Source organism: Pan troglodytes, chromosome 5, assembly GCF_028858775.2.
Source record: "Pan troglodytes isolate AG18354 chromosome 5, NHGRI_mPanTro3-v2.0_pri, whole genome shotgun sequence".
NCBI lineage: Eukaryota > Metazoa > Chordata > Mammalia > Primates > Hominidae > Pan > Pan troglodytes.
In genome coordinates this window covers 171,138,720-171,148,641 of record NC_072403.2, presented here as the reverse complement: position 1 = coordinate 171,148,641, position 9,922 = coordinate 171,138,720, and the positions used below count along the sequence as shown (strand labels likewise).

The 9,922-nt window shown below is 46.2% G+C and overlaps 1 protein-coding gene across 1 annotated transcript; it reads right to left on the bottom strand.

Moving 5' to 3' along the window:
• Positions 1-631: 631 nt before the first annotated feature.
• LOC134810252 (uncharacterized) lies at positions 632-9,519 on the bottom strand. Its single transcript, XM_063812729.1, has 6 exons — positions 9,373-9,519; positions 8,955-9,121; positions 8,462-8,867; positions 7,180-7,304; positions 1,378-1,454; positions 632-1,112 (listed from the first exon to the last, which is right to left on the bottom strand). The coding sequence occupies exons 3-6, from the start codon at positions 8,463-8,465 to the stop codon at positions 1,004-1,006; spliced, it is 315 nt and encodes a 104-aa protein (XP_063668799.1). The 5' UTR covers positions 8,466-8,867; positions 8,955-9,121; positions 9,373-9,519; the 3' UTR covers positions 632-1,003.
• Between the last annotated feature and the right edge of the window lie 403 nt (positions 9,520-9,922).

The following is a 9,922-nucleotide window of genomic DNA, read 5'->3' as shown; positions in this document are numbered from 1 at the left end:
CCTGGGTTCTCAGGCCAAAACTCTCACTTCATAGAAACGGCTAACCGAGCCTGAGAACTGCAGCCTTGCCCTCAGAATTACTCGTTCCTGCATCCTCAACCCATGGAACTGTTTTTCTTAAAATGCATTTAAAATTATAAAAGTGTTGTTCCTTTGGAAACTTTATTTCCATTGAGGCACAGAATTATGATATAATTTAAAGTAGAACGTATTTCTTTTGTTAGTTGTAAGAAATTTACTCAAAAGCAGTCTCTGCCTAACAGACAAATATGGGGAACATGAAACTGAAACAGTAGAGTTCCCCAATTCCCCTTGGCAGGACACGCAACAGGGGTGTGGCTCGCCTACAGCTCAAACCCCTGGGGGGAGCATGCAGATGGGCAGGTGCAGAGGCCAGGGAAAGCCCTTTTGGGCTCTGGCCCCATGGCAGCATCTAGGAATGGGTGTCTGTGACTCCCCAAGCCCAGGTGGGTGTGTATTATAAAGCTCTTTCAGATTTGCCATCTGGGCTTGTGTCTTAATTGGCTCAATGGACCCTCTGCCTTATCGCAAGGGCAGGGGACCACTGTGACAACCTTCTATATTCCGAGCTCTTGCTCAGCGTCCTGAAAGAATCAAATCACATATGGGCTCAAAGGATGAATGAAAGGTTTTATTGAGTGGTAGAGGTGGCTCTCAGGGAGATGGATGGGGAGCCAGAACAGGGGATGGAGTGGGAAGGTAGTCTTCCCCTAGAGTCGGGCCGCCCAGCAGCCAGACTTTTCTAACTGCCCCCGGCCGAATTCCCCTTGGCATTCAGACATCCCTCCTCTTCTCTCTTTCTCTGCTGTGTTGTTCCACCGTTAACTGGTCTGCTGGTCCGCTGGTCCACTGGTCTGCTAATCCCAACATTTGGCTGATTGTGTGTGTGCCCGCTAAGGTCTCGGGTTTATATGGGGGCAAGATGTTGGGCGTGGCAGGCCAAAAGGCAACTTTTTGGGCACAAAAACAGAAATGGCTGTCCTCATTTAGGGTCGTGGGTCTTCAGGCTTGAGGTTGGGGCCTTTGTCGGGAACCGCCCTCTTCTACCCAGTATTTTCCTGTCTCCTGTCCGTAGCAAAACGAGAGGCAATCTGAAAGAAAACAGAGAATGAATTTATTCCTTCCATGAGCTTTTTAAAAAGATGAACCGACCACTCAGAGTCTTCACAAAATGTCTTACAATTGTTAATAATATCAAGTACACAGCCCTCATGAAGTGGCCAGCAGCAATCTAAGCACTCCACCTAGAGTAACTTGTGTAATACTCTATCAACCAGACCAATTGGGTAATAAGAACTATTATTACTGATATTTTACAGACAGGAAACTGAGGCACACACAGGTTAAGTAACTCACCCATGAGCATGGCTGGTCCATGGCAGAGCTGGATGCGAACTTCTCAAGACAGAGGACACACTATGCTGTCCTGATCCCTAAAAGGGATAAATAACAAAAGAAGAGTCTATGATGAATTACTTTGTGACTTAGCAGAGGAAAAGCAGACAGCTCAAAACAGCCAAACAATGCCCCTTGGGGATGATCCTGTGGAACCCATTGAGGTAAGGGCCACCTGACCATTCCACCTCTATGCCCAGATCCCAGAGCCCAGGCCACTGGCCTAGGTAGAGACAACAGGATTCCCACATTAGCCAAGCTAATGGCTCCCGCTGGCTCCTTCCTCAGAGCTGGTTTCCAGCAGCTCATCCTCCTTCCCAAGCATCTTTCTCTCGGTGGTTGGGAGAAACAGAACCTCTCTGAACCAAATCACTCTAAGGTGCAAACGACTAATAGCTTTGTGAAGACATTTGCCTATTCAATGAGGCATTTCTCAACTCAAAGGCTCTCTAATGGGTAGAAATACAGACAATGTGGCAGAGAGTAGAGAATTCAATGTCATGCAAGAGATACAGGTTTTTGGTTTTGTCTTTTGTTTTACTTTTACTTTTTTTCCTTCAGATAAAATTCACATATCAAAACATTGTGCAACCATCACTGCTATCTAATTCCAGACCGTTTTTCTCACCCCAGAAAGAAACCCTATACCTATTAGCAGTCTCTCTGCACTGCCCCCATGCTCGAGCCCTTGGCAACCACTAGTCTGCCTTCTGTCTTCATAGATTTGCCTATTCTATTTATATTTCACATAAATGAAATCATATCACATGTGCCTTTTGTGTCCAGCTTTCTTCAGTTAGCGTAATGGTTCGAGGTTCACCTATGTTGTGGCATGAATCAGTATTTCATCCCTTTTTACAACAGAATAACATTCCAATGTGTGGATAAACCACATTTTGCTTATCCACTCATTAATTGATAGACATTTGTATTATTTCCACTTTGGCTATTATGAATAAGGCTGTCGTGAATATTCATGCACAAGAGTCTTTATGTGGACATACGTTCTTTTTTTTTTTTCTTTTTCTTTTTTTTGAGAAAGAGTCTTGCTCTGTTGCCAGGCTGGAGTGCAGTGGCATGATCTCGGCTTACTGCAACCTCCACCTCCGGGTAAAAGCAATTCTGCTGCCTCAGCTTCCTGAGTGGCTGGGACTACAGGCATGTGCCACCACACCAGCTAATTTTTGTATTTTTAGTAGAGACGGGGTTTCACCATGCTGGCCACATGGTCTCGATCTCTTGACCTCATGATCCGCCCACCTCAGCCTCCCAAAGTGCTGGGATTACAGGCGTGAGCCATCACGCCTGGCCAGACATACGTTCTTTATTATCTTGGGGTATACCAAGGGTAACTGCTGCTGGGTCATATGGTAATAGGAATAGTATCTAAATACAGGAAGTTTAGAAGAATCCATTAAATCATAGGACCTAGGCGACTGCCTACTTGCGCTGTGTGACCTCAGGCAATCCAAGTAACCTCTCTGAATCTCAGGTTGGCTTTTTGCTTAGTGTTGTTGTTTTGTATGTTGAATGTCAATTAAAACGTTTGCCTTTCAGTGTCCTTGTGAAGATTAAAATGATGTAAGTAAAGGCGTTTCTAAACTAGGCAGTGGGAGGCTCTTGAGCTCCTGTCATCAGAGACGCTGTCAGATGGGCCCCTATGGCAGGGTGGCCACTCGTGCAGGTGGGCCGGGGACACCACCCTGCAGCAAGAGCTCTGCCTGGTGATTCCTTCTCTTTCCCAGCTAGTGGCCCTGCTGGTAAATAATCTTGTGAGAGGCTTTAGCTGCAATCATGACTTAATGAGTTCGTTCATGAGGTGACTGGGAACAGAAATTATTCACATGGAAATTTCCAGTGCGGTTCAAAGCCAGAGTGGGTAATATTCTAGCTGCACACACTGTATGCACACGCACACTGCATGCACACACACTGCACACTACACCTGCTGTATACACGGTGAGCACACACACACCGCATACACACTGCTCACACGCCACACACAGGTTCTCAGATGAGGCCAGGTCAGGCCACGCTCCCTGGGAAGCTGGCCCAGGCTGACACAGGCAGGGAGCCTCTGTGCTCTGTGATTCACCTGGGACCTCACTCCCTTCAAAGAGCCTCCTCCTTTTCTGGACAGTCTCTGTCTACGTCCTTTGAAAAAGGCCTGACCTGTGTCCTGCGTCCTCAGGCCCTGCTTCCGTGGCTCCTCTACGGTTAGAGCTGAGCATCTGGTCTGGGCATTAACCCACAGGACAGGCACACAGAGAACCTGGGAGTGAATTCCAGCTCTCCGCTTGTTAGCTGTGTGGCCTCGAGTAAGTCAATTGGCCTCTCTGGGCTTCAGTGTCCTCCTGTGTCACACGGGGATGATGAGAGTCCCTGCCTTGAAGGGTTATGGCCAAGATAAAATGAGATCTGCCATAGAGCAGGTCAAGAGATGTGCCCAGCCCAGAGCAAGTGACTAAGAGGTTCCAGCTGGTATTATCATTATTATCAATTGTCTGTGGCTCCTCTCTTCCCGCAAAGCAACTACAGCCACGGGCCGCATAATGACGTTTCAGTGGACAATGGGCCACATATACAACAGTGGCCCCATGAGATTATGACGGAGCTGAAAAATTCCTGCTCCCTACTCCGGCCTTGATGATCATGACCCCGTGATGGCCTAGGACAACGTGCATGTTTGTGTCTTCGTTTTTAAATGAAAATGTTTAAAAAGTAAAACTAAATTTTAAAACATTTAAATATATAGAATAAGGATACAAAGAATAATTTTGTGCAGGAGTACCCCGTGCTTGTGTTTTAAGCTAAGTGTTATTATAAAAGAGTCAAAAAGTGAAAAAAAATTAAGTTTGTAAAGTAATAAAAGTTACAGTAAACTAAGGTTAATTTACTATTGAAAAAACTTATAGATTTAGTGTAGCCTAAGTGTGCAGTGTTTATAAAGTCTATAGTAGTCTATAGTAGGGTGCAGTCGTGTACAGTAGTCTACAGTAGTGTACAGGAGTCTATAGGATTGTACAGTAGTGTAGTGTGCGGTAGTCTACAGCAGTATACAGTAGTGTACAGTAGTGTGCAGTAGTCTACAGTAGTGTATAGTAGTGTACAGTAGTCTACAGTAGTGTACAGTAGTGTTCAGTGTACAGTAGTGTGCAGTAGTCTACAGTACTATATGGTAGTGTATAGCAGTGTGCAGTAGTCTACAGTAGTGTGCAGTAGTCTACAGTAGTGTATAGTAGTGTGCACTAGCCTATGGTAGTGTACAGTAGTGTATAGTAGTGTGCAGTAGCCTACGGTAGTGTATGGTAGTGTGCAGTAGCGTGCAGTAGTCTATAGTAGTGTACGGTAGTGTACAGTAGTGTGCAGTAGCCTACGGTAGTGCACGGTAGTGTGCAGTAGTCTACAGTAGTGTACGGTAGTGTACAGTAGTGCCCTAGGCCTTCCCAGTCACTCCCTGCTCACTCACTGGCTCACTCAGAGCCACTTCCAGACCTGCAAGCTCCATGTTAAGTGTCCTATGCAGGTGAACCATTTTTAATCTTTTCTACTGTATTTTGACTGTACCTTGTCCATATAGGTACAAATACAATTGCATTACAATTGCCCACAGTATTCGGTACAGTCACATGTTGTACAGGTTTGTAGCCTAGGAGCAATGGGTCTACCATATAGCCTAGGTGTGTAGTGGTCTGGCCCATCTAGATTTGTGCAAGTATACTCTGTGGTGTCTGCACAATGACAAAAATCACCTAAAGACACATTTCTCAGAATGTATCCCTGTTTTTGAGTGATTCATGGCTGTATATACAATTTAGTTGGGGCCTTCTTCATATCCAAGCCCTTGTCTCACCTGGTGTTTAATGTTGAAATACCAGCCCTGGTGGCAGGGGGTGGAAGGAGGTTTGCAGACAGGTAAGCTGTTCAGACTGGGCAGGCACTGGCAGGTGTATGGATGTTCTATTTACTGCACTCTTTGAGAGTCTTTGCAGATGTTACCTGACATGTAAGTACACTGCCTTTCCCTAAAGCTGGTCCTGCTCACAATTTTGTTTGCAGCAACAAATGTATCTATTGCTTTCTGGACCCTCCTTCCTGATCCAAAACTTTCACTATATGTAATATAATTTTAAATCCCTAACTCCTTAGAGGTCTGGCCCATCCTTAGGTTTAGTCTTCCCTAATTGCCCTCACTTAAGCTGCAAGCAGCCTCAATCCTCAATTGGCCTCCCAAGCACCACTCTGCTTTCCTGCCTCACTGCCTCTGCCAGCACTACACCCTCCACCAAAACACACCTTCCCTTGCCCCTCCCAACCATCTCCACCATCAGCCCAGCTCAAAAGTCGCCCTTCCAGGAAGTCCTCTAAGATCTGCACTATGGCCTCTGCCTTGTGTTTCCATAGCATTAATAGCATTCTTCTAGAACATTCTCTCTTGTAGTATGATTATTTCTATACATGTCTTATCACTGACACCACACTGTGAGTTAATTTAGCTTTGTTATTTGTAACACTCTCTTTCAATTTATAGTATCCTGCCAGGAACTTACAGATAGCAAGTATTTAAATTTTGTTGAGTCAAATGATGTGCACCCTTCAAAATGATTGAGTTTTAACATTAACTCTTCAAATCACCAGGATCACCATGTTACAATTTATATCGGTAAGAACTCCTAGAACTCTGGAATCTAGACAGGCAGTCGAATGCTAAAAGTCAGTGCTGTGACAGCAGGCACACTCTGCCTTTCCCTAAAGCTGGTCCTCCTCACAATTTTGTTTGCAACAACAAACATGTGTATTGCCTTCCCTGATCCTGGGAATCTTAGGCACATTTTTAGCCTCTCCGTGTTTCAGTTTCCTCTTGGATTAAAAAAGGACAACAGTACTGACCTCATAGGATTGCTATGAGGAGAAAATGAGTTAGCCTTTGTAAGTCTGTAGGAAAGTGCCTAGCATGTAGGAAACACCCAGTAAATATTAGCTGGAATTCCATCTCAACACCAGCTCCCCACAGGCTCTTACCCTGCAGAGGTCTGGAAAACGACCAATTAGATGCTGTAGTTACCAGCTCTCACCAGTAGGAGACACACAATCGCCACAGCTGTGATCATTTCCCTTCAAGATGGAGCCCAGGGATGGAGAATTCAGTTTGGGAATGGAGGCAAAGGTGCTTTTATAAATATCAAGAAAATCTTGGGATCTGAAGACCACACATGGCCCTCTGCAAGAGGTTGCATGGCAAGGACATTTGGCAAGTTCCACTGTACCTCTTTCTCTACCCAGCACCTGCTTAGAAAGGGCAAAGGTTGTGGCAGTAGCGGGGAGGTGTGGGATGGCCCCCAAGAAGGGTGGACACAGAGACCCGGGAAGGAGGAACTGGATCTGTAGCCAGCAATGCACATATTTAATTTTATTCCATGATTTCTTCCAGGATTAGCTAAATCTATCCACCCATCCTGGCTTATGTGGTCACCTCCTGAACATGGGGTCCAGTCCACATGGAATCACCCTCCTATCAGCTTGTTCCTCCATTCCTTCTTCCAGCCAGATTGTTACTCTATGCCCTGGGACCTGAGCATGCCTGGCCCATTCCCAAGCCTGCCCTGCGCTTCCTGGTATTTCTACTTCCAGCTCATACCTCACCTCCTCCAAGAAGCCTTCCCTGACCTCTCTAGTCCAGCAAGCTCCTCCTCCACCAAGCCTCTCCCACTGGCCTTTCCACAGTTAGGCACTTTCTCCAATGCTGCCTGTTGGGTCACTTGCCTTTTCATGTAGCACCATGAGGACAGGGACACTCCTTGTCTGCACCTCCTCAGGAGTCTGCAAAGGGTTCTGCATGGAATCTGGGCGATGTTGACTGCAGAAAGACTGGACAAGTGCCAGGTAATCTGTAGGTGTGCAAGAATGAATGGAAAAATTTTAAATATCCACTATAGACAGAGGGAAAAAAATCCTATTTGAAATAAGTTACCTTGCCCCTAGGTTTGAATTTAAGAGCTATTTTCTCCAATTTGATCATCAAAATATGACAAGTGAATGCTGTTGCTATGAAGTCTTATGAAGATCTTGCATGTTATCCAGGCCTCGGGTTCCCTCTTCTCTCTCTAACAAAATATAGTTTAAAATTTTCATTTGTGGGCTGGGCGCAGTGGCTGACACTGGTAATCCTAGCACTTAGGGAGGCCAAGGTGGGCAGATCGCTTGAGCCTAGGAGTTCAAAATCAGCCTGGGAAACATGGCAAAACTCCATTTATTAAAAAAAAAAAATTAGCCTGGCATGGTAGCGTGTGCCTGTACTCCCAACTACTCCAGAGGCAGAGACAGGAGGGTCGCTTGAGCCAGGGAGGTCGAGGCTGCAGTGAGCCTTGATTGCGCCACTGCACTCCAGCCTAGGAGACAGAAGGAGACCCTGTCTCAAAATAAGAAAATCACTTGTAATTTTGCTTATTTAGTATTTGGTGAATGAACTCATTAGAAGTCACATTATCAGCCACCAACTCCGGTCAGCCGTGGGCTGGGAGAGAAAGGGAGAGCAGAGCAGATGCAGCTCCCGCCTTCCTGGAACATGACATCATCTAATTTGTTCATTCAACAGAAACTTCGCACACACTTACAAAGCACCCCGCCCTGTACTAGGTGGGCTCTGGGGATAGAAGACAGTAAGAGAATGTGGTCCCTGTCCTTAGGCACACATTATCCATTGGAGAAGACAGCTGAACCAGGCACAAGTCACTAAGTTCCCAGTTTCTCAGAGGGTTTGATGAAGGTGTTAGATATACAGAATCACTCTAATACTATGTCTGGAAAAAAAAATACTTCCCATTAAAGAGCAAGGTTGTAGGAATATTTTGAGGGCAGGAAAGGAAGAGCAACTCTTCACTCTACACTCAAAAAAATCTCCCGCCTGGTCTCTGATAGCTTCATTTCTTTTCACGAGAAAATAAAGCATTACATTTCATAAAAGACAAGGCTTAGAAAGCTGACTTCAACTACTGTCATATTCCCGAGGGGAGCAAGGAAACGCAGGAGAAAACACAAGGCATACCCATTTTACAGATAAGGAGACTGAGGCTCTGTGGGGAAGGTTTAGCAGGTTGGCTGGGCTCGCGGGTGAGTTACAGGAGGTGGCACTGCTCCAGCCCACATCCCTGGTTCTCAGGCATCCCTCTCTCCCGGGCTCCTCCATTAAACTCTGCGTGCCAGCCCAGGGCACCAATCATGGGCAGAGTGGGCTCTCCGCTGCCTCGTGGGGTCCCAGCAGAATTAACTTTCATGAAGCCAGTTAGAGAAAGGTTAAGGAAGAGCAGCCTCAAGGCAGGTTGCTAAGGCCCAGCCCCACTGAGCAGGTGCAGGGAGCCAGCCTGCTGTTCTGCAAGCACAACCTGCTAGATGCCAAACCAGTGTGTTGCAGGCGGTCTGAGCCAGGAAGTAGATCTGAAGCTTCAGGGTAGCTGTGTGAGTGAAAAAAAAAGAATGTGATTCCTATCTGACCGATGACTCAGAAGTATGAACTGGGGGGCCTTTCCTTCCTGACCCACCTGACAGGGCCATGGCCGACACAGCCGTGTGTACACCAGTGAGCCTGTCACATCGCGGGTCTGCTGTGACAGCCTCTGTCGAGCCCGAGACAGAATCCAGTGTGAGCAGATTTCTCACGCTCCAGGCTTCCCTCACAAAGCTGCATTTCCCTCAGCTACTCCTTTACCTATTTGGAAAGAATAGCAGGAAAAGGAAAGATGGATCTTGGTGAATCTTCCAAAAATCCTCTACTGGATTCCAGAGCTGGACTACTCAAAGGTGTGAAATTGGGTCTCCTCCTCTTTAAAAACTCTTTTCCTGGGGTCTTCATACTCCCCACTTCTTCCTCCCCCATAAAAACCTGGTTTTAGGAAGGGAAGACATCAAATCATTCACCTGGAGGAGTACATGAATAAGAGCACCTTGCCATGTACTTGCCTTTTAATAGGGATCAAGAAACCTTTTGCAAAGGAATGAGTGTTACCAGATGGGAAGTCGTGACTGTGAGTTGTCCAGGTTCTTGGCGTGTTGGACAAAGAATTTAATAAAATGCACAAAGCAACAAAAGAACGAAGCAACGAAAGTGCAGATTTACTGAAGTGAAAGTACACTCTATAGAGTGAGAGTTGGCTCGATCAACGAAGCAGCTCAAGAGCCCCATTTAGAATGTTCTTTGGGGTTTTTGTTAAGCTGAAATAATTTGGTAACACCCCTAGATTCCCTTTAGAGGCCTCCAATTGGTTACCCGCTATGATGGATGGGCCCCCGACCAATCAGAGGCTGAAGTGGAAACTTCCGTTTTGTTATCACAGGAGTGAGGTTGTGGCCTGCATGCTGCCTAATCTTGCCTAGAACTGGCTGCACCTGCTGTTCCTTTGCTTATGCCTTAACCCTTGGTTACCCTAATTCCCTATTCTCCTGCCTTATAAGGGTGGTGCTAGGCATTAGCTAGGACACAGATGGGGCATCTTAGACAGAAGAGGCTCAT